Source organism: Trachinotus anak, unplaced genomic scaffold (assembly GCF_046630095.1).
Source record: "Trachinotus anak isolate AG129_WGS33_773 ecotype Australia unplaced genomic scaffold, CSIRO_AGI_Tana_v1 ptg000019l, whole genome shotgun sequence".
In the NCBI taxonomy this organism is placed as follows: Eukaryota; Metazoa; Chordata; class Actinopteri; order Carangiformes; family Carangidae; genus Trachinotus; species Trachinotus anak.
The window spans coordinates 5,288,122-5,315,849 of NW_027273870.1; the positions used below are offsets into that span (position 1 = coordinate 5,288,122).

General features: G+C 41.1%; 1 protein-coding gene across 1 annotated transcript; it reads right to left on the reverse strand.

The window, feature by feature from the left end:
• Positions 1 to 50: 50 nt before the first annotated feature.
• On the reverse strand, positions 51 to 27,333 carry gnav1 (guanine nucleotide binding protein (G protein) alpha v1). Its single transcript, XM_071503325.1, has 9 exons — positions 26,870 to 27,333; positions 26,392 to 26,483; positions 19,182 to 19,274; positions 18,468 to 18,628; positions 16,358 to 16,486; positions 7,334 to 7,463; positions 7,104 to 7,175; positions 3,882 to 3,969; positions 51 to 885 (listed from the first exon to the last, which is right to left on the reverse strand). The coding sequence occupies exons 1-9, from the start codon at positions 26,997 to 26,999 to the stop codon at positions 695 to 697; spliced, it is 1,086 nt and encodes a 361-aa protein (XP_071359426.1). The 5' UTR covers positions 27,000 to 27,333; the 3' UTR covers positions 51 to 694.
• Between the last annotated feature and the right edge of the window lie 395 nt (positions 27,334 to 27,728).

Sequence of the window (27,728 nt, forward strand, 5' to 3'; positions counted from 1 at the left end):
GTCAGGGGAGCACAGTGAAGGCGCAGATTAAAATGAACGTGTGTGGATGATTTCAGCTGAGTAAGAGTCAACACAAACTAGGGTGCTTTTACAGTGATCACTGCCTCATTAGGAGGGTGTGACGCACAGGATGTGCAGAGCAGAGACACAGTGATGAATGAGCGGAAAACACACGACGGTATGCATGAGTGAACCCTGCACCGAGGGAGTAACGGACAAACAGTAAATCCTCACACCCTCTGTGTCCTGCCCACACACACACACACACACACACACAGAAGGAGACAGGGAAATAAATGGCACTATATATCAAGTCTTTAGAAAACATCTGATTTCATTGTACAGTACAAAAATATAAATGCCCATTACTCTCAACAAAAGTCAACATTTCCGGGCTTAAACCCAAAACAAAGGATCGGCCAAGTGGTCCTCCTCCATTAATGAGATACATTTTTCAAAGCTACGTGAAATCAAGCATCACAGAGGATGAAACGCAACAAAGAGCACCGGTGCTCCCAGGATGCTCCTTAAGAGAGAAAACAGACAGTACTCTTGGCTGAGATGATCTCCATGTTCTGTTCAATGTCTTTTTGTTGTTGCTGTGTTAGTCTTTTGAAATGAAACATCCAGAGTTTTACAGGACTGACTGACCAGTGACGTCTCAGTTTGTGGTGGCTCGGACCTACACTGGCAGTTACAGAAGTGACACTGCCTCCAGGTTCTCTTTGATTATTGTGTCCATGACCACCTGGAAGACGACCTGGATGTTGGAGGTGTCTGTTGCCGTGGTGAAGTGGTGGTAGATGAGTTTGCTGGGCATGGCGTTGAGGGAAACAAAAGTGGCGGCGATGAAGCGGGCCGCTGAATCCACGTCGCAGTCTGCACCTGGAAGAGAGGAGGGGGGAGGAATCAGACTTTAGAGTCAAACATCTGCCTCCTGAGCACATGTGACCAGTCATTCACACTCATTTAAAAAAAGAAAAATAGAAATTATGATTTCACCCGTTCAGGAGGAAAATCTACACACAAACAGGATAATAAAATTGGTGTGAGGCTCATCTTTTGAACATTTACTGTCACCATAACCAATAAACTATCAGCTACAACAGGTGCTGGACATACACTACACCAACCTGAGTCCCTTATAACACCTGAGTACATACATAGAGATGTGACTAAGAGTTCATGAAAACCATAATTCAATAAGTGGTTGAAGAAGGATTCAGATCTTTATTATTCAGACTAAAGTAAAAGCACCAATACACTGATGTAAACATGCTCCATTACAAGTAAAAGTCCAACATTCAAAGGTAATTTCAGTAAAATGTAGTTGTACTTGTTCTGCAGTAGAATGGACTCTGTGGCAGATACATTAATATATGTGACTGATTGTGTAAGCAGCATTTTACTGTTGTTGCATGAGGTGGAGCTTGTTTTAATTACTGTATGCACTGTTTGGTAGTTTGGTTTTTGGTAAAATAAACCCAAAACTTTGTCAGTACAGAGAGTGAGAGTTTGCATTAGCACAACCATGTGGGTGACACTGTGTCAGCCACCGCCAGTTACAAACTAACAAGCAACAACCAATGAACTACACTTACTGTTCTGATGTGTCTTCTAGTTGCACAATAAACTCCAAAAAAACTCATGAATCTGGATCTGGCTGAGGCTCAAACATGTGGCTGAGTCTCTCTGATGTTTCTACCTTTAACCATCTTGATATGCACTGATGGGCACAAGGCTTGATCCAGATTTCTCATTGAGGAAGTAAGCATAAATGTGCTTCCAGCCCCAAACAGTTTTTTTTTTAACTTTTTATGTGCGAAACCCATAGACTGTAAATAAAGATTAAGATGTAGCCTCCGTGATGTCACCCATAGGTTCTGCCATCTCCATCTTGCCAGTGACTCACTCCACCGAACTCCTGGCATATCCAAAAATGGGGTGTGTGTGTGGAGCCATACCCACCTGTCAGTCAAAGCGGCACATCCTCAATTATGCAGAATTTTAATCCTTCATAAAATTTAAATGGGTGAATTATATAAAAAGTCTTCCCCTGTACAGTTGTCATGAAGAAGGAAATCAGCTATAGAACTGTTACTGTGTACCGGGCTGTAAACATGTTTATTTCTGCTAAAATTGGGCATTTTAACATGGGAATCTATGAGGACTACATAAATGCTTGTTTTTGGAGCCAGCCTCAAGTGGCCATTCAAAGAACTGCAGTTTTGGGCACTTCATATTGGCTTCATTTTTCAGCCTCTGAGGTTTCTGCTTAGGGAAAACCATGTTAAACAAAATGTTAATCATAGCAGAGTATTTTTACATACTTTAAAACATCTGGAGATAAACTTCAAGTTAAGTAGGAAAACCTAAAAGCGAATGATAAATGGTTAAAACATCCACTCAAAGTGGTAATAACACAAATGCAAAGTGAAATACGGCAGAAAAGAAAAACAAGCCAATCCACTGACAGATCATCTCTATGTAATTAATAGTAAAATATCTTGTTTAAGATGAATTTAAATAAGCAGACTTGGAGTGTCACGGGCTGGTGGTGGTGAAGGGGCACATGAGCTCTTCTGACTGGGCTGTGGGGGTACATCAAACACAAAAGGTCACGAGCCACTGTATTAGACCAGTCATCATATCTGAGGTCAGTGTGAAATACAGCTTGCCCTGCTGGCTGACCCCAATCCCAAGAGTTTTAGCATTTATATTGACATTTGCATGAGAGCAGAGAGGACACAGCTCCTGTTGAGCCCACTGAGACATGAGGAGCAAAATGCTGAGCGGAGCGGATACAAAAAAAAACAAAAAAAACCCCCCAAAAATAAATAAAAAATAAGTGTGTGTGTCTGCCTGTGTGGGAGACTAATTATCAGTCTGTCTAAAGTGAGCACACTGCTCCTTCCTCTTGATACATTTGTGTGTTTTTGTCTGAAACAATTTATTTTTCAATTTCACTAACAGTGATGTAGTTTAAAAACATTATAAATGTATGAATGTTATAAACATTCACATCTTTAACTGGGACATTTTGCATAGATATCCCTGGATAAATGAGGAGAATATTCATGATGCTCAATGCTTCCTTATTGTTCCTTATTGTTCCTTATGTTTAAGCAAATATGGTCTATTGTTGTTTGGTAAATTATGAACATATCGTTTCAGAAAAACAACTTATGTGAAGTAGAGTTTGACTAAAAGTCAAAGATCTGTGTGTGTGTGCACAGTTACATCCATTAGCTGGATAAACAGGTAGGTTTGATGGGTTTCCAGAGGAGAAAATGTGAGATTGAAGATGAAGTCTATTTCATGTTTTACTGTTCATTATATGATAATTAAAATGTCCAGGATGATTACAAAGAACTGGAGCTGGCAGAAAAGTTCTTTGCTTACAACATACACTTTCCGGTCACTTTATTAGCTACACCTTTACAATTTAATACAACAGACCTGCCACAGATCTGCACATTTAGGAAGATTATAATGTTCAGTTTTTGTCGATGGTGTTGTACTGGACTGCATCGTACTGAAATGTGTTTTTATTATTCTTCCCTCCTCATGTTTTTACATGGGGTGGGCAAAATGTCAGAAACACATCTCAATGTAATACAGTCCAGTTCAACGCCTACAACCTCAACAATAAACATATAGTTAAATTAATACCTCTCTGGCAGCGTTAATCAAAACTCAACATGATTATTTTTGCAGAAGTAGAATTTATGGCTGAGCTGTTGCATTAGATTTTACAGGTGTACCTAATAATGTGGCAACTGAGTGTAATTTTATATGTAAAAACGTCATGTGCAGTGGTATTTTGTAGTGTCTTATAAGTCCGTATGTGTGTACGAGAGAATAAATAATATCAGTCCTACCTTTAAACTGTGGCAGGTACAACCGCAGATGTCGTCCAGAGTGTAAAATCTTGTCTTGAAAAAGGTCTATCTTGTTCATGAACAAAATCTGCAATAAGACCACACACACACATATACATACACACACACACACACACACACACACACACACACACACACACACACACACCAAAAAAACAAACAAACAATCAGCTGAGAGCACAAGAAGCTCAACACAAATCAAAGGCTTCCTCTCCAGTGGAAATAGAAAATCAATTTGAAAGATCATGAGAAAAAGAAAACATTGATTTGATTTGGTGTCTCTCACCTGTAGCGCTGCAATAACTAACAAAATGAAACAAATAAATCAGTTTCAAACATTACAGTCACATTTATTGTCACTTTACAGATATTTTACGTAAAATGCAAAAATCAATAGCTGTGTTGATACCAGCATGCTGTGATGATGGCAGATCAATGACCTCGCTCCACACATCAGTGTGCAATCAATCACTCATGTAGTTTCCCAGCAAAAGAGCTAAACAAACTCAGCTACCACTTTCATAAGTGCCTGTCTTTCTGCTGTTTTGTTTTACTGCCTCTAACTCAACTTCTGCTCGACTGCCGCCACACACACAGGGACTTTTGTCTTTGTAGTCAACCAATTAAAACTAAGATCAAGTTCTCTCTTTTCCGGCTGGTTTGATCACACATATGAACATGTGCACGCACACACATACAAATACACACACACAAGCCCCTGATTATAACAAGGGAGGGATGAGGTAGAGCAGATTTTCAATGAACAGGACACAGAGCAGTGCCTTGGTGTGTAATTATCACTGACCAGCCACAGTAAAGAGTTAATTGAGGTGGAGGTTACAAATTTCCCTCCCACGTTAAAAAAGGTATCATTAAACACTTTTGTTTAATGAGCCTGTTAGCTATGTTAACGTGCAGGCCCACACACATCCCTGCACATAAACACGTCACACGCAGACATTTAATTGCCCACTTGGCTCTAACGAAGCCTTAAATAAAAATTCTTATGGTTAAAAATAGAACAAGGTACTGAAAGAGATGTTTCGGTTCATCTCTGAAAATTTGACCACATACCAACTGCAAATTACTGACCCTGTTTTAAATCGAAACAGAAAGACTGAGTTTTCCTCCTATATGACAAATGTTGAAAACAGCATTCACAGTGAAAGGGCAGAAAACGCTGCCGAGCTGACAGCAGCTGACACTCGCGTCAACATGCAGTGACTTGTGTTTTTAAGTGGGCTTTAAATGCAAGTTAAGTGGAATAAATTGAACAAGCTCGTTACATGGTTGCTTTAATGTGATCATTTACCGGAAGCAGGGACTGGAAAAACACAGAGAGGGGAAAATGTCACCTCGCCAGAGCTCACTCTAATTACAACTCGCTGTTTAATTACGAGTGACAGAGGACTCAGAGACAAAGGGCCGAGGCTGCGTGTGTGTCTATGTGTGTGTGGAAACAGCATTAGTGTTATTTTTGTTTCATGGTGTCATCGAGAACAAATGGAGGGCTACACAGAGAATTTGCTCATGTCTCCTCCATCAGCTCCGTCCACCAGCCGAACTGTCAGACTGAACCGTGGTTCCCGCCCTCTTCGGCTGGACCCTGTTGTTTCACCCTTTTTGTCTTGTGACTTTTAAAACAAAGCTATAGATACTTGCCAATCTACATCTCAGGATGAGTGGTGAATAATTCAACTAAAGAATTTTCCACTAAGGACTAACTATTCTGTATTATAAAAAAGTACAAGTCCAACAACTTTTAGGATTTTTTTTCTTACCCCATGAATTATGTCGCAATCCTGTAAGATTTGTGACTCTGTAAAGAAGTGGTCCTCAACATGGGCAACCACTGTGACATACAGACCTACAGTAATATGCAATTCAGGGATCGGTGTCCTGCTCAAGGGCATTTCAACATGTACCCATACCATATGCAACCTGTAAAGTGTGGTTTTAAAGGGGAACTATACGACAGTCTATTTACAGGTCTTTGGGAGTAATACTGCATATGTGTATATCTGCAGTTGGGCCTGAAGGCTACAAGAAAACTAGAATTGCAGCTTTGTAGTTGTCTGCCACCACCAAGTTGCATATGGTCACAATCTCCCCTTCCTCAGTCACAGCGATGAATAATGGCTGTTTTGCAGAGCGTTATGATGTCACAGTGAAGTTGACCTTTGACCATTTGGATATAAAATGTCCTCACTTCAGCATTTTGTCCTATTAGACATTTGTGCTAAATTGTGTCATAAATGTGTCCTAATCTTTGTATGATATTGAATTATATTAATATATAATAGATAATAATATAATTGAATTATATTATCATTTATTATTTATCTTTTTAGGTATTGTTACTGACATCTTGCCGTTTTTCTTTCTTGTATTGTCCACATTGCTGCTGTGACACTGTAAATTTCCCCAATGTGGGACTAATAAAAGATTCATTTTAATCTTGATTAGCATATGAATTTGTGATTTATCTCCAAAAATGTATTCTGTTACAGCACAGTGACCTTGACCTTTGACCTGTGACCACCAAATTCTAATCAGTTCATCTTTGAGTCCAAATGAAAGGTTGTGTCAAATTTGAAGAAATTCCCTCAAGGCGTTATGGAGATATTTCCCATTCACGAGAACGGGATGGACAGACAACCTGGAAACATATTGCCTCCCGCCCTGACTGTCGCTGGTGCGGAGACAAAATCTGGGGGTGTGGAGTTAGAAAGAAATGAGCTCACCAGACCTCTGTCTGACAGTGTTATAGGGGCACAATGCTAAACTGGTCACAGGCAAAAAAGGTTGGGAACCGCTGCCTTCGATGGTACTTTAAACAAACTCTTATGACTTTGGTGCAGTTTCACAAAATATCAGCAACGATGAAAAGAAGATTAAAAACAGCATACATGGAAACACAAAGACACATATGTAATTGTAGCACTTTCACAATATATTTCTGATTCCTCGATTGACAAAGACCCCCATGACACAGTTTATTTATGAATAAATCAGCTCTTTGGTCTGTGGAAGGTGCTCTGTGGACTTTTCTTTATCAGTTAATTTTACAACATTTTTCTGGATATTACCAAGAGGCAACTCTCTGAGTTTTCAAGTTACTTTAAAATCCAATTTGTTTTGCTACTCGTGTCTTTCGTCCTGAGGTTGAGGAAGTGGCTGACAAATGGATGAATTTCTCACCATGGACGTGCTGCGGAAGAAGACATTGTTGCAGATGGAGGAGAAGAGCTTCATGCTCTCTTGCAGACGATTCTGCAAGAAAGAAGACATTAACACCATCAGACAGCCACAGAGGTGCAGGGGACACACATTTTAAAAACTTATTCTGTGGGGACAAACTCTTGGGTGAGACCTAAAAAGTGGTCTGTGGTTACTTTGAGGAGCATGAACAATGGTTAGGCAGCTCGTACCATGGAGGGGTCTTCCACCAGGGTCATGTCGTAACCACTGAGCGACACCACGAACAGCACCGCCCTGACATCCTCGAAACAACTAATCCACTTCCTCCGCTCAGTTCTCTGGCCTCCAACGTCGTACATCCTACACACGGAGAGATGGAGACAACAAGAATGATGACTAAGTGCCCACAGATGGGAGGATCCGTGGACAAGCGATGAACTGAACTAAAAGGGGGCAAGTCAGAGAAGTGCAGAGAAAGGGAGACGCAAATGAACAAAGATATAAGAAACAGAGAACATCTGAGCATAAAGACAAGCAGAGCTCTACGCTTTTGCTCAGAGTGTTTCACATCAGTTCTCTATTTGTGCATAGAGCAGAACTTGTTGATTTTTTTGGTTGTGGAGCAGCGGAACGAGCGATAATCGCAACAATGACTTGTTACCACCTCTTAAAGTTGATTTATCCGGAACCGTGTCTTTGGCCACCTCACTAATGTAATATTCAGGCTCTTAAATCCACGGCTCTTTACCCACTAAATGCTCCTGTATGTTCACCAGCAACCTGCTGACTGTGTGTGTCTGCTGTTTGGTGTTGGCCATAGCTGCTGTTGACGACGGTGGTGAGAGGGAACAGTTTTAAGATATAAAATCAAAGAATATAAAACAATGAGCTTAAAAACACAGAGCTGAAGGGAAGTGTAGAGTTGGTGAAAATTCTCTGTGGATTCATCATAAAGAACATCAATATCATCTTTCACACTACACATGATGATTATCGCAGCTTTAAGACAAACTTTTAAGCAGAACTAACCAACACTGTCAAGATACACATGGTGTATTTTTTTTCCGGGTTCAGGTGTGCCTAAAAATTGTTATTTTATTGGAAGTACAACATTTTTTCAGAGTAGCAGCCCCTCAGTTGTCTTTTACGTGTAGCAGTTATCCTACATATTCATTCACTTTACACTTATTTATCACTCTGATCCCTTTCCCACCTGTAACCCACCAACTCAGGTGTTTTCACTGGTTAGACCTCCTCTCGCAGCCATGTGGGCATGCACAGACTGTGATTGACATTTCTATTACTCTCCTATTTGTTATGTACCACAACTTACACCTTTCTTATCAGTGTGGTATGTGGAGTTTGACACGTCAGAGCAGGAAAATCTCAGGTGTAATTATGGACAAAAAATGATGGCTACATCCCATTTGGTGTGCCTGATTCAGGGCGCAGTTGGCTGTCTGGCGCATGTGTTATTGGTGCAAGTGAATGTAAGTATGTACTGATTACACTTGTGCTTTTTCTGCTCTGACAAGTGAAAATGTCTATTTGTCATAAACCCAACAGACTGGGCCCCGAAGACGGAAACACTTGGAAGTATTATTAGAGTAAATATTACAGAGACAAAAACTATCAGAGCCTGTGTAGACGATGTGTTGCAAGATGTGGAAATTCAAACTAAAACCAGCCAGTAAAAAAATGTGTTGAGAAATAATAGAGATCCACACTGTGATACTGGGCCCAGGTGGCCCTGATTTATCTGGCCAACACACTCCAATCAGGGACGTTTAAGAGAGTAAAGAGAGTAAACAGAGCATCAGTGCTGCCACACACACACACACACACACACACACACACACACACACACACACACACACACACACACACAGAGCAGCAGGTCTGAAACCACAGAGAAGCTGCTGTTCAGATGTTGAGTATCAAAAGAGAAGTCACATCTTGAAGTAATTTTGTCCACATGCTCTTACTCTTACCTGGCCATCCTTTGCTACTGAGCAAACAAGACACTACAGTCATTTCCTGCTGCCCCATTTTGGAGGCAGAAGCATTATTATTATTATGATTATTATTATTATTATGCATAACAATATTTCAATTTTATTGTAAAAGAAACTGCACATCTCCTGTATTATACTAATGAGGAGAGAAAGGTTGTCTGTTTATCATTCATCATACAGTGAAGGCAGCACTGTTGCACATAAGGCACTTAAGCTGTCAGTGTGTGTGTGTGTGTGTGTGTGTGTGTGTGTGTGTGTGTGTGTGTGTGTCACATGACATCTCAATGTGACTGACATGTTCTTTATCAGGGTTCAATTTCCAGTAGAAAAACGCAAGGCTGTGCTTTTTCTGTGGTCATGACCATCCATACTGATGGTATAGCCCACTGCAGGACTGAGGGGGTAACTATAATCAATGGCAGATTGTATTGGTCTTGGATAAGGTCAGATATTCCTCCAATATGCGATTTGCACACACACACACACACACACACACACACACACACACACACACACACACACACACACACACACACACACACATTGGAGCGTGTCACATGTCTCCACAGACTTTTTTCAATTTTCACCAAGACAATCACAACATTTTCCCGCAGACAATCACAACACAGCAGCACAAAGGTCAATGTTCTCCAAAAGGATGAAACAGGAACAAGAGCAGAGACACACAGAGACACCGAGACACTGAGATCACTCAGTCCCATTTCACCCATTTTCGACACCAGATATGCCATCTCCCTCCTTCCATTTGAGCATCCATCAAGTTAACGCAGCTCTGTGCTGAGAGGAGAAACGAACATGTGGAAACACAGACGCGCAAAGATGGAAACAAACAGCGAAGGCACAGCAACCTAAAGATAAGATAAGATTTCCAAAGAAAATTTTCCATTGGAAATTGAAGCCTGGCACAGAACATATGAGTGAAGCTGCTGCTTCATTACACAAACCTATGCACAACATGACTCTAACAACACACACACTGACTAGTAATAGGTATGCTGCCCGCTCTGCACACATGGATACACAAACACAGATACAGTGACCACAGCACCTCCCTTCATTGTTTGCTCTCCTGACGTATTCAGTCAACTTCTGTCTCCAGTGACCTGCATTCAAATGAGCCAGAAATGTTCAAAACTGAGCAACTGGCAAAAGATACAGTGAACAAACATGTTATTTCTTTCAGCTAGAGGAAAGCAGAGGTGTGTAGTCACGTCACATGAGACTTAAGTCAAACATCAGTGTGAGTCTGTACCTAAACACAGTGGTGCTTTGACTTAGATTTAATATGTGCAGAGACACATTTTTATCAGGATTGAGATTTCCAAGTCACATCCACAAGTTTGCACAAGTGGAACTTTAAAAGTTTAGTTTAGGATTTAGTGTTGGTCAGCTACACTTCAGGTTTAGTTTTTGTTGTATATTTGGAGTTTTGGAGAATGATTTTATATTCAGCATCTATGATTAAAATTACATTTACTATACAGGTGTTCACATTTCAGTTAGCGCTACATTGGTTTGACATCACCTCATGACCAAAAATTTAATCCTTGCAAAACAGTGACTTAATTCTGTTTGAAGTTAAAAGTTACAGTTTTTACAGGGTGTTGTTCTCTACACAGAGAGCAAACAAAGCTCCACACTTCAACCTCGTCTGTGTAACGGACACTTTCTTTTACAAACCACACCTCACCTTCAGTTTACCTCATCCTCTCCTCCTCTGCCCCCTCCACACCTGCTGCTCTTGCCACGTGATGTTCACCCTCATCTGCAGTGTTGTAATTGTAATTATCATAATTATCAGAGCAGTTGATGTTAATGATGCAGGAAAAGACCCGGATACTTATTACACGGAGAGGTCACAGGTCAAACAGGACGTCTGTATGCAAACTAGGCTGTGTGTGGGTTTAAAGTTGTGAGAATGTATGCTCTTACACACACACACACACACACACACACACACACACACACACTGATGGCTGCTTTAAAACAGACTGCCACCCATTGCACTGATGATTAACTGTTGAATAGAGATAATTTGACCCAGACCTTTTATTGGTGATTCAGGGTGTGAGATGTTTGCCTGTGTCTAGTACAGAACTGCATTTGATCCTTTTTTAAAAATCAATACAATAAAAACAGCTGTCTGCCTCCACCAAGCAGCAAAGCAGCAGGAAATATGGTCACAATCTCCCCTTCCTGAGTTTAAGTGTTGACTAATGGCCAGAAGTGTTTTTGCAGAATGTTATGATGTCACAGTGAAGTTGACCTTTGACCATTTGGATGTAAAATGTCATCAGTTCAGAATTTCATCCCGTTAGACATTTGTGTTAAATTATGTCATAATAAGCACATGAATTTGTGAGTTATGCCCAAAAACGTGTTTTGTGTGATCACAGTGACCTTTGACCTTTGACCACCAAATTCTAATCTGTTCATCCTTGAGTCCAGGTGAATGTTTGTGCCAAATTTGAAGAAATTTCCTTAAGGCGTCACTGAGATATCATGTTAATGAGAATGGGACGGAACAAAACATAATGTCTCTGGTCCTGATTGTCGCCGGCGCAGAGGCATAAAAACTGAGCAACAGTCTTTCCAACAGAAAATGACAAGTGGTGATCAGTCAGAGCCGCTTATTCAGTGAGATTTTACAGCTTGTCTCCTTTACTGTCCCACGCATTGAACATTCACATGCACAAAGCACATGTGATGGCAGAGAAGTATGATTATTGTCATCAAAACACTAGCACACAAGCACCTGTGCTACATCTACACCATCCTGTGAGAAGAGTTAGACATTTTGGGAGATACACATATATTCTTTGTTTTCTTAAGTTACAAGAGAAGATCGACTGTAATCTCACATCCAAGTATGGAGCTTGTCTTACCACAGAGACTGGAAACTGGGGAAAACATCTGGCCTGGCTCTGTCCAGTAAAGCTTGCTAATTAACATGCTGTAGCTCATTTATCTAATTTGGACACAAACAGAAATGTAAAAACAACTATTTGTGGTTTTACAGGTTAGTGTAACAAGCAGAGCAATATTGGACATTTGTGTTCGAATCTCATTTGGTAAAAACTTTTTTTTTTTTTTTTTTACATTTCCAAAAAGAACAAGCGTGAGGTCTAAGTTATCTATTTCTCACTCATCCCCCACGTCCTGATCTAAATGCAGGGGTAGGAGTGTGGGTGGGGGCAAACGCCATCACACCATTGTATTGAGTGGGATCATCATGCTTGTCCACAGGTGGTATTCAATGTGAATTATTTAAATCATGAACATTTGGTCGCATCTAATAAATCACGATTTAAGTACAAGTTTGGTGATTTTTAATCTTTAAGCCTGACTGAGAGGGGTTTTTTTGCTGAATAATGAAGTATTTTCCTTAGGGTTTAAAAATTGTATTATGATATGATATCTCAAATATTCTGTTTTTAAAATGTTGGATTAACAAATTGAAAAGGGATCCAAACTAAATGGGACATTTTACAGTTGAAAAATAAACTTGTCAGCGCTCTCTGGACAACCTATGTAAAAACAACAAGGTTACAAGGTTGCATACTCACTGCATTTTCTTGTTTACTGGCTGACATATCCACTGATCAATATATCTCAAGTAAGCTAATATCAGCTGACACATCAGTCTGCATCTGTTACATAGTCCTTTATCGTCTTAGAAATTTAGCTTATTTTAGCAATAGCTTAATTTAGTTCCCTGAGAAATGTATATTGGTACAAACTGTAGGAAATATAGGTATATATACTGCAATGTATACTGTATACTGGTATACTGTACTGCAATGAAGATTTACTGATGTCCTTTACTTGTAAGTCACTTTGGATAAAAGCCTCAGCCAAATGAGTAAATGTAAATGTAATTTAAAAATCTCTATTTAAGCCCTACTCATTATCCACTTTTAATTGGAACCTTTCTTCCCCATTTATCTTGAATTGTATGCTTGCATGCAGACAAATTTCACATTTTTGCATGTTCACATGACTTACTGTGCACCCACTAAATTACTATCTAGGTTACATTAGCACTTAATTTGAATTAATGAATTGCCCATAATACCAAATAACATAATATACAATCAGCCTTTGAAGAAAATGTTTTGGAAACTATAGGGAAATTACACACATGTAAATTAACTGCTGAGGTTAATTTTACAAAGCTTGACACAAGACTGTAGGAACAGCTTTAATTTGTTGCATGTTTCAAAGTAGGTGAAGTAGACGTAGTATGTTGCCTAGATTCTTTTTTAAGATTATAATTAAGGCATTTTGACAGAAGAGACAGAGAACAGGAGGAGCACAGCGGAGGAGTTGAGCTGTGCATGTTTAACACACTTTAATTCCCAACTTGAAGTTTTCAGATCCAGTGGAGCAAACACATCCTGCAGCAATACTGGAAACGCGAGAACCATTTAAAACAATCAAAGTCAACATAGAGCAAATCTTAAATAATAAAAATAGGAGTGCAGGGCGCAGATGCTGGCACAGATGAGAAACCTTGAGTATCACCCAACAAGAGATCACCGAGGAAGACAGTTTCACAGCGTATTAACTACGAGTGGAGCCTCAATATTTACAAAATGAGACCAAGCTGGAGCAGAAACCTTCATGTCCATGTTAACTCTGGAGTTAACACTCTGCTGAAACTAACACACATGATGGGAAAGTAATATTTTTACAACCAAACAAAAAATCTCCAAGAAAAAAAATCAGTCTGTACTTACAATTAAAGACAATTATTAGCTTAGTAAAACCACATACTATCTGTCTGGATAGAGAAATGAGCTGTATACCTGCTGTCTGCCTCTCGAAATCCCTTTAATATCCTTTTTGTTGCTAAGTTTGAATTAATTACATCACTCTAAGATGCTAAGCTCTTCATCAACTCCAAGGGCTTGATCTTTTCAAGTCACAGACACAAACACACATACACACACACACAGTGGTGTAAATCCCATTATTTATCTCCTCAAGAATTCAGGCAGATAAGAGAGAGGGTGTGTGAGCGCGGGGAGGCTGAGCTCCATCCTGCAGCACCACCTGAGACTCTGCTCTGACACCATCACCACCAGCTTACCATCACAATGTTTGACAGGAAAAAAATATACACACAAACTGAAAAAACAATCAGCTTCTGAGTGACTCAACGGTGACGCAAACAGTAAGACTGCAAGGAAAACGCAGCATTTATCTGCACAGGACAACAGATACGGTTACGATCAAAGCGTTTTTTCCTGGTGAAACTCTTTCTGGTGTGAAATACTTCTGCCGAATCAAGTCAAATGAGTATGTGACATTTAACTCAATAACATGCACAAGTCAGTGTCAGCCAGAGATGTACAGGAAGCTTTTAGATGTGACACAAATGCCCCATACTGAAGTCATCTGCTGACAAACTGGCTCTCTCTACGATGTTTATATGCTAAACAGAGATCTTATGAAAAGCTGAGGTAATATGTTTTATTATTCTAATTTCAAATGAGGTGTAATGTCGAGCAGGGATGAGGGACAGGTTGATATTGTGGTTGGATGATGGAGGAGGTGCTCCTCAAATAGATATTACGGCACAAAGGGTACAAAGTAATCAGGTTGTCTTGAATATGATGACAGATACACTGCCAACAGACACTAACACACACCCATATACAGAAAAAAAGGGGATTAAATGTACTGTATCCCTGTTAACCCTCCATGGCCCATTACCCTTCCAATAAAACCAAACTGTGGAAAATCATCCGCAATCCTCCATGCTGCTGTTATGAACCAAAAACTGACCTCTTGATTTCTTCTTCTACAGATGACAAATTTAAAATCAATAATAAATGACTGGTTTCAATTAAAACCTTAATCATTTGTTGTAAAGTTCATAGGTCATGCTGCTGTTTGCGTGCAAGAATTACTTTTATCCATTTCTATAAAAACAATCCTTTTTCACATATCCACTGAAATATCTACATCTACAGAGTGGATTGGCTCAAATTGTAGATGTTAAAATGGGCACTGGACCATCTCTTTAACATAAATAACACGATCCCCTGATTTTTCAGCTGGTGCCATCATCAGGCCAAAATGTTAATTTGTTAAATTAACATAGCCTCAGTCAGACCCAGACTCGAGGAATTTATTGTGACAAATAGTTATTTAATTCAATGTGAAAATGTACTGTATCAACTTACAACCATTTCTTAGCAAATTTTTATGTAGCCAGTTTTGCAAAATCTACTTGTAGTTCCCATTTTTCCATACATTAAGTAATTATTATTATTATTATTTGCACACAATACAGTACAGTACACAACAGCAGACATTTCGATTGTCTTTCAGTTTCACCACTTCAACTGGCACTTTCAGTTCAGTTTGGCACTTCGGCATTTCAACTCCTTTCAGCACTTCCACTTGGACGTCACTTACACTTCATTCAGTGTTTACACAAACAAACACATTTGACATTCCTGTTCTTAATAATAATAATAATAATAATAATAAAAATGAATTAACCAGTGATGCATTTAAAAAGTTTTGTTTTTACTCCTCAAAATTAAGTATTATTTAGTTATTAGTACCAAAAACTTAAATGCTGTTGGTACCAATATCAAAAACACTTGAACTACTCGCACAGCTATTAGGTTGTCAAAATTCAACTGTGTTTGAAAAAGCTAGGTTTGTTTGATGTTGGTTTTCTCTGCATCCATGTCAGGCTGCAGTGAAATTGAGTTCATTAATATCTATCGCCCTGTCATGACCAGCAGTGGCTTCAGGAAATGAGTTCAGTCACTGGAAGATGATAAAGTAGGTAGTATTATGTGACACCAGCTCATTGATCAGAGATGAATATGTTCATCTGACATCAACCCCCTGAGCTCAGATACCTGTCCTCTGCTTCTCCACTGATAAGACTGAGCCACTGATGCTTTTGAATGTGTGTGTGCTGTCAGTAGATGAGTGTAAAGCCAACCAATAGCTGCCATATTGACGTATTGAATGAACCCGCCCATCTCCGTCTCACATCTCGGGCCTATCACATGGCTGTAGACCGAGATAAGAGGGTCAAAGCTAAAGAAGTGAAATAAGTTGGTACGACAGGCGCTCCCGGAGCATTCAAGTGCAGACGTGACAGCAGCTGCTCCAAGTCACTCAGTGGTTGTGAGCACCCTTATTGTGCAGCATTATGTCTCAATAAAAAGCAAAGTGAAAGGTGTCTACCTGAAAATGAGGTGGTTGACTTTGAACTGGGTCTCTATCACACCTGTCGTCCTCAGTCGTACTCGCAGAACATCAGTCTCAGTGGGCACGTAGTCTGGAGACATGATGCGGGCCATGTTGTCGAAGAAACTAAGAAACGAGGAAGATGAGGAGGAGGCAGAGAGAGGAAGAGAGAAGGAAGGGTGCAAAAGGTCGAGAGACAGAGGAGAAGCAAGGTGAAAAAGAATGAGAAGGGAAGGAAAATTTAATAACCCGCAGACAAACTTGACATCAAAAGAGAATAAAATCAGGTATCGGTTGTGGATGTGTGGGCTCGTACAAGCTCCTGGCTCGTGCCAGTTGGTGGGTAGGGTGTGTGGTGATAAGACCGGAGCCCCAGGGGGCGCAGCCGCTCATCGCAATGAATATTCACACTGTGGTTTACCATAATAACACACTGAGGCTAAGCTTTCAAACACAGATTAGCTATTAATACAGCTAATGTAATTAACTGTATCATGTGTGTGCACACAGTGAGATGTGCTCTTTTTCTAAACACACACACACACATAAACACACACACAGTGACATCTACACCTACCTGAACTGCCTGTGACATTCTCAACTAGTCATCCTGAATCAGTTTCTTAGACAGCAACACACATCTTGCTGCTTAAAAAAACCACACTTCCTGCCGGACGCTGGGAAGTGCAGACAACATGCGAGTGTGTGTGTGTGTGTGTGTGTTTTTTTTTCTTTTGTACTTCTGTCTTTGTGAGGACCATTCTGAGTTTCAGAGAGAGGGATCGTTTTTTCTTAAGTAGGGCATTTTGACCAGTTTGCAATTCTTCAAAGGCCTGTGTTCATTGACTTTTGGTTACAGCAGACAATGGTTATAATCGCTCATTTGGATTCATCTTTGTGGCCACCTGACAAATACAAGTCAATTATTAGCTCTTTCCATTACACCTAGTCATTTGGTCCATTTTAATATATACATATTGATCAGAGCAGATTTAAGGGTTAAGATTTGGGTTTAGTTTAAGGTTAGAATTAGGTTTAGTTTAAAGAAAATTTCCAGGTTATTTCAATTTGGGTGTTTTGTTTTTTTGTAGCCAGATTAGCCAGATTATCTAAATGATTTAATTTTGCGGAAAAAGCAAAAGTCAGTATACCTTAATCTGTATGATTTTATGATTACACTATGTAAAAGTAAAATAATATAATTTGAACATCAAAATAAATTTGACTAACTATGGTTGTGTTCAAAACTTGTCTAAAGATCTGATCACCTGTGTTCTTGCCCTGTCTTTTTAGTTATGTTACCAAATTCCCAGATTACAGCAACTAATACAACCATGTTATTACTTATAACAATGATGGCCAAACTACAATAAATAAATTCTACTAGACCGGAATTCCCTTTAAGGTTAAGGTAAGAGTCTTGAGAGTACATTATGTCATTAAGGGTCCTCACAAATATAGAAGAACAAGTGTGTGTGTGTGTATGTGTGTGTGTGTGTCTGAGGGGAGCAGAGGGTGATGGTGATGTATGGTAGTTCTCAGTGGGAACCAGGGGGCCTGTCGGTGTAGATAACCCCAGAGCCGAGGCCTCTAGCTGGGGTAGAGGATGAGAACAGACAGCCTCCTGGTGGGTCCCAGCTCTGTCTTCCATCCGCGTCACACACACTATCCCTTCTACATTCGTGTCTTATTTTCAGTCCCCGTTTCCAACCTCACTTCTTCACCTTCATTACTGTGCCTGCACACATTTGACTTTTCCTTATATATGCACATTTTTAAACATTTTCTGTGATCACATTTAAACATACCCGTAAGTTAGAGTATGTTTAATGTGCCATTGATTTGCTTTTATATGCACAAAGCCAAAATCAAAACAAAACAAACACGTATATCTTTCAAAGATGCTATATTGCTGTATATAATAGTCATGGAGGTACATGTAATTACAATTTACTGTAGTCTATCTCCCTCCCTCTGTCTTTCCACTCTACAGATTCTGATTCCCAGTGACAGCGAGCACACGGCCAAGCATCAGCTGCTAAGTCCAGCTAATTAGACCCCTGCATCTCCTCAGCCCAGCATGAGTGTGTACTGCAAGAATACTCACTACAGCGCCGAGTCATTGAGCTCATACTCGTATCCCCGGGCCACCGCGGCCCTCACCCCCTGGTCAGTCCACAGACAGGACAGGGCATGGCTCAGGAAAGGAAACAGCACCTGTTCTTCGTCAAAACACCGCCCACACGACAGGACAGAATGGGCGTGGACCTGTGAGAAGAGGCGACAACAGAAATGCGGATGGATAATCAGGGAGGAGCGGAGGCCAGATGGAAAAAAGGATGTGAGAAAAGTTCATGAGTCTGTCTCTGTCTCTGTTCTCTAGACATGGTAATGAGTATAGATGCACAAATGAATGGACATGCACGCAAACACATGCGCATACACACTCTGCTTACATTTAATGGAGGAAATACTTTGGTCATCATCTGCCAGCAGATGTGCAGAGTGGGTGGACAGCGTATGAGCTCTGATACTTTTGACAATAGAGTTCAAATCAAATTGAACATCACAATCAAACCACCCACCTATCGTCTAACTTTCTTCTCTCTGTCATACAAACAAACTGTTGCTGAGTGTGTGTGTGTGTGTGTGTGTGTGTGGTGCCATATGCAGCAGCTGTGGCTGCGGCGCTCGGATGCTTCTCTCTAGTGGTGATCTGGGTGCAGTGCAGGAAAACTAGCATTAACAAACTCATGGTGAATTTCAACAGAGAGACAGATTTTTGAGAAAGGGAGACAAAGAGTAGATGCAGATGGACGACCTTGTTCCTGCTGTTAGCCAGGTTGATCCGGAGGACGCCCATGCCATGGAGGACAAACTTCATGGAGGTCAGGAGGTTATCCAGCACTGCAGGCTGCCAAAGGACAAAGTTCAGAGGTCATGTTCATTAATAGCATCCTTACACTCCTTGCACTAATAGAACCCTTACACTTTCTAATTGTGTTGGACATTGTTATGCTAAAGGTTTACTTCAGTTTGAGTTCTGACTGCACGTTCACCAAAGCATAGTGTAGGTGTTTCACTTTATTGTTTTCATACCTCAGACAAACATGTGACAGGACAAACAAGGAAGAAGGAAAAATTTAACACTTTGTTGTTTTTTTTGTTGTGATGAAGAGGAGGAGAAGATTAATAGAATTGTGAAAAAAAAAAAAAGATTGTCCAGAGGGAACAAAATCTGTCCACCAGCCCCATTAAAGCTCACCAATTAACACATTATACTTATATATAATCTGTACAAAAGATTAAGACACACTGAGGCTTTACGGGAGGTATTTGTCAGACTATCTCTTGAGTGGATGCAGTAAATGAAGACTCAAGTAAATCAGTGGTTTCAGTTGATTTTAAAACGCTGCTAAGATAAATGGAAATTAGCGGCTGTTTGGAAGATTCAATACACAGGTTCCATATAACATAACAGCTCGAAACACAACAATGGCATATTATCACCTCATAAAATTGACATGGCGAAAACATGTTAGGAAAAGTTTATAGGTTACAGACTGTAAAACCAAAGCCATTTGCTTAAAAACACAAACATTTCGTAAAGGCGAGGGGAACAGCCGTGATAATTCTCCATTAGTTGGTCACTACGAGCAACACGTTTCACAGTTATTTGATCTATTGTTAACATAAAATATTGTTCAGTGCAGCTTTAAGACCCATGAGGTGCATCAACATGACACGTTTTTGATATATGACTTATTGTTGAATCAAAACTAGAATACATGCAATAAAGTGTATGTGCGTGTTTGCATCCATCACACCCCGGGGATCAACTATCAGGACCACTGAGAGTGAAAGAGAGTGAAAGCACAGAGGTTATCCCATTAAATAAACTCATAACTCTTGCTTAGTGTTCAGAAACCTGGAGACTTAAGTGACTGAACAGTGTGACTCCTACAGAGAGCTGGGAAGTGCGTGTGTGTGTGTGTGTGTGTGTGTATTCTCCGTCACTCTGCTGCCAGCTAAAGATAAGCTTCACATTCCATCACGATTCTATCACAGTCTGGTTGCTCCTCTCTCTGTGTTTCAGTGTCCAGAGTGAGATGTGTTGCTCTCCCACTGAAACGTGTGAGGTGAGATAAAGTGTGTAAAGTGACAAGGCTTCATCTGACGAGCAGAGCTGGGCCCTGGGCTGCTGACACCATGACATTAGGGACAAATTAGTCTCTCTTAGGAGAACCTTTGCTGACAGCGGTGCATTGATTTGTGTCAGAAATAAGCTGCTCTGTGTATTTGTCTCACCCTGCCTGACCATCACTGTCATCACCTCAGATATGCAATTTCATGTCACACCAAATTCGTTATATAATAATAACACATTCTTATTTTCTTTAGAAGAAACAAATATTGGACCTTCGTAAAAATCGCTGAAATAGTGTCTTGAGGTTTGAGTAGCGCAAATATGACCCAAGACAACAAATCCTGGACTCAGTGGAAAACCTCTGCAGAATTTATGCATCTGTGAAAGGTACAAGTCCATGAGCAGCAGTGAGACACTGCTGAAGAAGAAAAATGTTCACTCCTTCATACTTTCATGAAAGGTCAAATCAGTTTCTTCCACTGAAAACTGTAATCATCTTAAACGTGCTCTGTTAAAGGAGCATCTGTAAGTTTTACTATGCTGTTTCTACATGACCAACGTTAGCATTAACAGCTGTTTACTCACCAGTCAAGAAGAAACATTGCAAGTTCAGCATTAAACTTTGTTCCTTTACTGGCTAAAGCTTTTCCCAGTGGTGGAAAGCAACCCTTTTTGTTTTGCTTCTATAAGACTAACTGAAGTTAGTATGTTAACCAGTTAGCTCCGGTTCGGCAGTGCCGTCTTGTCACTTTCCAACAGCGAGTCAGTGTAGCTCTGCTCAGGGGTCGTACTACGACCTCCTCAAACGCACTGAAAGCTGAAGCTCTTGGCAAGACTGGTAAGTAAACAGCTGAAACCGACGTTGGCTATGTAGCAATATCAAAACTTACAAATCGTTCCTTTAATAATGTGTAACTTCTAACTAAGTATTTGTTATGAACCTTTTTCACCTTGTTGTTTTGCCAGTATGAGGGCAATGATTAATTTTTTAAATGACTAAGTGATGTTTGACCACTGGAGGGGAAAGACTCAATTTAAAAGGTGTCCTGTGGAGTTTTTGACCACTAGTGGTGTTATCATGGAGAATAGTTTTTATGAGTGGGTCTCCACAAGCACACAGGCAATGCGGTTCACAATCCTGGTGATGTTTTCCCATGTTCCCATGGCGGTAATGTACCGAGAAACACTGCAGTGCATCAGAGCAGGCAGGCAAGAGGAAGAGTGCTAGCTGGGGTAAATGTAATGGTTTTAACCCCCTGTAGGTTTAAAATATTCAAACACTTGGCTTTGAAAATGTTTTATGAGGAAGGAAACACATTTGTCAAGCCTCAAGGGGGACAATGTGTTTTGGTGAGTTGTATCCAAACTAGTTCGCTAGAAGTAAGCCTGCCGAAATCCTGAATCTTTTAGAGCCCACAGCTCTGAGGCTGTCTGCAGTATAGAGGGGCCTTTGAACCTACATTAGAAAAGCTTATGCAGGCTGCATGTAACTGCAGCTCTCTCTCCAGATTTCCTGCCTCTCTGCACTGTGTGCTCGAAGGAAATGCCAAAGAAATCTTTAAAGAAAGGCTCATGTACAAACTGAACTTTCAGCATATCTCAGCCCAAAAAGGTTTTCTCATGAAATATGATTACACAACATCACAAATTACAATCCCCAAAATTACCCTGGAGTTAAATCAACAACTTTGTGCCAATCTCAACAGAGTTAGAGCTTTATAAGCATCATAACCGCAGCATTCATTGCAGGTCTATTGTGACATTGTGCTTTTTTCCAAAGGTGTTGTCCACCAATATCTGCCTCCTTCATCTCTCTTCCTCTGCTTCCTACAAGTCACAGATGATGTCACTGATCCAGGGTTTGTACCCTCATCTCTGTCTTCAGCTAGTTCATTCTTCTTCCTTCCTTCCTTCCCTCCCTCCCTCCCTCCCTCCACCTTTGTCCTCCTTATCAGTTGTTTCCAAGTCCCTCCCTCTCTGACTCAAGGTGAGAGACCGAGAGGGGAGGTGGAGGTCATGGTTGAATCAGACATTTTATACGTGTAGACCAAGTCTTTGCAGCTGTTTCTCTAAGTGACTGTAACATTTTTGGAGCAGTGGACCAACCAGCTTGTAGATCAGCTTGTACATCTAAACCCACTTTGTGCCAAAAGGCTACATTACCGCTAATAGAGAAACACTGTAACACACACACACACACACACACACACACACACACACACACACACACACACACACAAGGTCAAAACAGGGTTTCTTTTTACTCCATACTTATCTAGAGAGGTGACGTATAGCTGATAGTGGATTCAGATTACCATACAATGACGCACCTGCATCCCCAGGCTTGTGTGTGTTTGTGTGTCGGCACGTATTGGTTGTCTATCAGTTTACAAGGAAGTCCAGCAGTCAAAAATCTCCCACACCTTTGTTTGTTACTGGCTGCTAATACTCCCACCACCACAGTCTAAAGTACTGTGGGAACTTTTGTGGTACACTTTGCGTCAGCAGAGATATTACAACTCTCATTACAACAGTGTAATCTCTAAATCCTTCTAGATACACTGAACTATTGTTCTATTGCTTGCTGCTTGGATCGGCTCCCTGGGCACAGTGAACTAACAGCCATTAGCAGTTGTGCTGTATCTCAGCATTTGCTACAAAAACACAACAACAAGGAATGTGGCTGAACCGGTGGTGGCCTGATATTTAATCATTAACCAAAAACTGCTCTGCTAACGATGTATTACTAAGTATGCATGAGTGTGGTTGTAGGTTTTGAGCTCTCAGCCTCACAGCTGTTGGGAGAAAGCTCCCAGATTTATTGAATTTTTTAAGAAACTTATCCTTGAGACAAATATTCATGCAAACACCTGAATCAACAGAGATTCCAGGCTGACAAATATTAATTCAGTTCAGAAATGTTAACCATTGCCATGCCATTGTGCACACACACACACACACACACACACACACACACACACAAAGCATCACTTTTGTTGACAGAAGAGTTGTGTGTATTGGAAGAACATGAAGGGAAAAATCTCAGCCCATCAGCCTATCCACAGTAAAAACAACACCACGGCCTGGGGCTGCAAATAAAGGAGGGATGAGACAAAGAGGAGCCCCCTTCCTACTTTTCCTCCCAAGCAGGCCCTGTCATGGTCCTAATGCAATAGAAACCTGGCTGGCAGGGCCACAAAGAGCCAGACAGAGAAATGAAGAGATGGGGTTTTTCTCACTGTGCCTTCAGGGGACATTTGAGAGGACAGATAGCGTGAAGCAGGGATAACCTGTCCAGTTCAATGCAGGGTTAAGATCCTTACTGCGGCACTGGTGGACCAAGACACTTGTTCAAAATCGCAGGTAGGACGTCAGAGATAAACAGAAACGCATGTGTGTGAAGACATGCACTCAGGCCTGTAAGTGTGTGTGTGTGCAGGAGGGTGTGTCTGTGTTTGCTGTGGGAGGTTGGGATAGTCAGGGAAGGGAGGGGCGGGTTAGTGAGTTAGTGTCATTTTCCCACTTAAAAATAAGGGCGGCACCTGAGAACAAGGGCGAACCTAACTGACAGCAGGGACAACAAAAGAGATCTGACTACTGGAATTAAACATGTGTTACTGCATGTGTGCATGCTCTTTGTATACTGACTATAGAGCTGTATAAATACTGTGCAGGGAGGTCTCTGAAATCTATTGTGTTTAAAGCCAGAAAGACCAGGTTCTGTTCTCGACAGATGCACTACAATATTTAGTTTTTTAAAGATATATATATTTTTTATTATTTGACAGGACGTTGGAGACTGACAGGAAAGGGGCAGAGAAAGCAGGAATGACATGCAGGAAAGAGTCGGGCCAGTCTGCAGTCGCACCAGTGACTCGCCTGCTAAAAGCATTTACGCTCATGTGGTACACGCCCTAACCATTTGCCTATTGGGTTGCCCCAATATTTTGTTTTTTAATATTATTTTTTTCTGTATGTATCTATATTAAAAGAGTTGCTACGTAAACTTAGGGCTGAGAATCATTTTGCCGTTTCACCATGTTAGGAGTATGACTGTAGGGCTGGAAATGCTGACGTGTTGATCAGTCGGTCCACCACTTCGGTCAAGACTGAAATATCTTGACAACTATTGGATGAATGGCCCTGAAATTTGTTTCAGATATTCATGCTTCCCAGAGGATGAATTATAATGACTCTGGTGATGTCCTGACTTAACCTTTCACTATCATCAGGTCAAAATTTTAATTTGTCCAATACTTTGGTTCAACACTCAACACCTACTAAACTAATGACATTCCCATCAGCCTCAGCTGTACATTGCTTTTGTTTTTAGTGCAAATTAGCAAATGACAGCATGCTACCAAGCTGGACTGATGTTGCAGCATTTCGTTTACACCATTCATGTCAGTCTCCATCTTGTGATTCTGAGAACTGGCAATGTTGAGGCCTGAGGTTCTGATAACTCACAAATTGAGCTGCCAAGGGATTATATTTCTTTCACCATGCACAGTCCAATAAACGAAAGAATGATGCCTGCATGTGTTGGACAGTGAAGTGCAGACAAGGTGACTGTTATGAGAGGCAGCAGAAGGAGAGAGGAGTCCAAAGAAGGAGCTGACGCGTCTTAAATATCTAGGAATGCATTCAAACATCCCAGCTGCCTGTACAAACAACTGGGACCTTCATATGTTGCATCAGTGTGTGAGTGCATAATCCTGAGCATCTGCCAAAGGGCAAAGTTTGACCGTGTTTTGCATATTTCCAGAACACAGATATTATCTGTGCACTTGGGATGATCACACCACCAACCTATGCAAATATAGTTCTTTTATAAATAATGTTAAATTATTTTCTGGTTCAGTATGGGAGCCTGTTGTCTCTTTAACAAACTAAACACAGAGCAAATTGTGTCTGGGTGGGTTCAAACTTCACCAACTTCATTTATGAAGTTTACCCAGTCTGACCGAGGAGAAAGCAGATATCTGAAGCACGATGGAGACAGAGACAGAGCCTGTCTGTCATCACGTACTCATTATGTCTATTCATAACAGAAACAAGGAAAGAAGAAGAAAGAAAAAGAGGAAAAGATGCAGAATAGTAAAGGGGAAAGAGGAGAGTAAAAATATGGTAGGAGGTTAAAGGAAGGGGGTGTGGAGGAAGCTAAGCCTTCAGTAAAAACAAGCTGATGGGGGCGAAACTTTTCAGTGTGTGTGTGTGTGTGTGTGCTGCTCTCCATTCTCCCCACCCCATCCCAACCCCTAGTAGAACAGAGGAATTTGGCTTTCAGTCACTCACAACACACACACACACACACACACACACACACACACACACAAACACACACACAGAGGGAAGAGCAGACGTGAGCCAAACCACTGCATACCAACTTGTATCTGACCCTGGGTATCACGAGAAATCTCAGTCCCCCACAGGAACTAAGCATCGCCTCGTTTTCCATCTCATCTCCTGTTCATCTCCATCACTGCCTCTCCATCTTTTAACTCATCTAATTTTTCGTCTCATAATGCATCACCATGCCTGCAGCGTAAGCCGACCTCTTTACTTCATCTGTTGGAATCAGGTTCTTACCTGAAACTAAACCATGACAATAACCCAAAACCTAAGCAGCTGTCATACTGAACTATTTAAAGCATTTATTTATTTATTTATTTATTTTCACATCTCCCTTAATAGATAAGAGAGAAATGTGAGCAACTCTAGTGAACACAACACAAGCCACTGTATGCAAATAGACTATTATCTGATAAAGAACAAACACAGGCAGGGTGAAGCAGGCTGTAGACTGATCAAGTGTGTGTGTGTGTGTGTGTGTGTGTGTGTGTGTGTGTGTGTGTGTGTGTGTGTGTGTGTGTGTGTTTCCAACCTTGAAGCTGGTTAACTCTTGTTTGGTGAATCCATTGCTGTGGATGATCTTCATCTGTTTGACCAGAGTGCTTTTGCCACTCTCTGCTGCACCTGCAGGAGGGTTTCAATATGAGTTAAATCTGCCCTTTTTTCTAACATATATCAAAGATAAAACATATTATTCTGGCATCTATTTATCTGTGGTGGGATTTTATCACTCAACCCCCAATGAGTAAAATTAAAGTGCTTCCTAAAGAGGATTTGTGACTCTGTCTTCCAAACCTTCAGTTTTCAGCTTTGTTTACCAGACCTCCCAGGCGATAAGAGGAATTTTATCAAGTCATCCACTGGAAAATATCCAGGTACAGACACAGGTGTTTGGAGGGTTTCACCACTTCATATGTTGCATGGTACACATTCACAGACTCAGGTACAAGATAAAATGAGGATAAACTCCAATCAGGTGAGTTTACATGGGGATCAGTAGTGAGTCTCACCTAGTAAGAGTATTTTAACCACATTCATCTCCCGTTTGGCGTACTCATACAGGTCTCTGTCTATCCTGGCGCTGTGTATCCTCGCCTTCTTCTCCTCCTCTGTTCCTTCGGTACCGAGGCACAGTCCCATCCCGAGCACTCATCTCCCCCCGGACCCCGGTCCGAGAGGAAAACAGAGACAGGGAGCGCAGACTGGGATCACCCCGACTTGGTTTCTACGCGCCGCATGCCCCGAGCTCCGCTGCTGCTCCCGAGTCTGTTCCTGCGACTCTCACTGTGCAGAACAGTTCACTGTCAACAGAAAAAGTTCAGGCCATCCCCGAAACATCCTTCAAACTCGCAAAGTCGGAGTCCTGGTGGGTAACACTGACTTTACGCATCGACCCGAGTGTTTCTTCCCACTGTCAGTGGCGGGTTTAAAACGCGTGGTAACTTTTAAGCGGCTGCGCACGGCAGTGAAAACACACACACACACACACACACACACACACACACAACTGTTTCGCGATTCAAACTCTACTCTGCCGCCTTGGCAAAGACCCCAGTTCATCCCAAAAGTGCCTCCTCCCGCCGCAGCCTGGTTCCCAGATGGAAAAGTTTCGGACTTCCCTGGGAAGTGACGTGCCGGGGGACAAAACTGCTGATCGCGCAATTCCATGCGTTCACCTCTGCGCGCCGGGAAAACGACCCGCCTCACCTGCACTTCAGTGTTGGAGTGGTGGGAAGTAACCGAGTACATATACTCACTACTGTACCCTACTTCAGCACCAGTCCAACCTGCGTTTCTATTGTACTTTTTAAACATTAATACACAAACCATACACCTTCTCTGTTTATATTCCCGTTGTAAATACTTTTA

What these genes read in the sequence shown, in the direction of transcription:
- gnav1 (XM_071503325.1), bottom strand. Translation starts at nt 26,999, where the DNA reads ATGGGACTGTGCCTCGGTACCGAAGGAACAGAGGAGGAGAAGAAGGCG. An exon ending in CTCAATGACTCGGCGCTGTA is followed by an intron (nt 16,487 to 18,467) that starts GTGAGTATTCTT and finishes CTCGTTTCTTAG; the next exon opens with TTTCTTCGACAACATGGCCC. An exon ending in TCTTCCGCAGCACGTCCATG is followed by an intron (nt 3,970 to 7,103) that starts GTGAGAAATTCA and finishes GTCTTATTGCAG; the next exon opens with ATTTTGTTCATGAACAAGAT.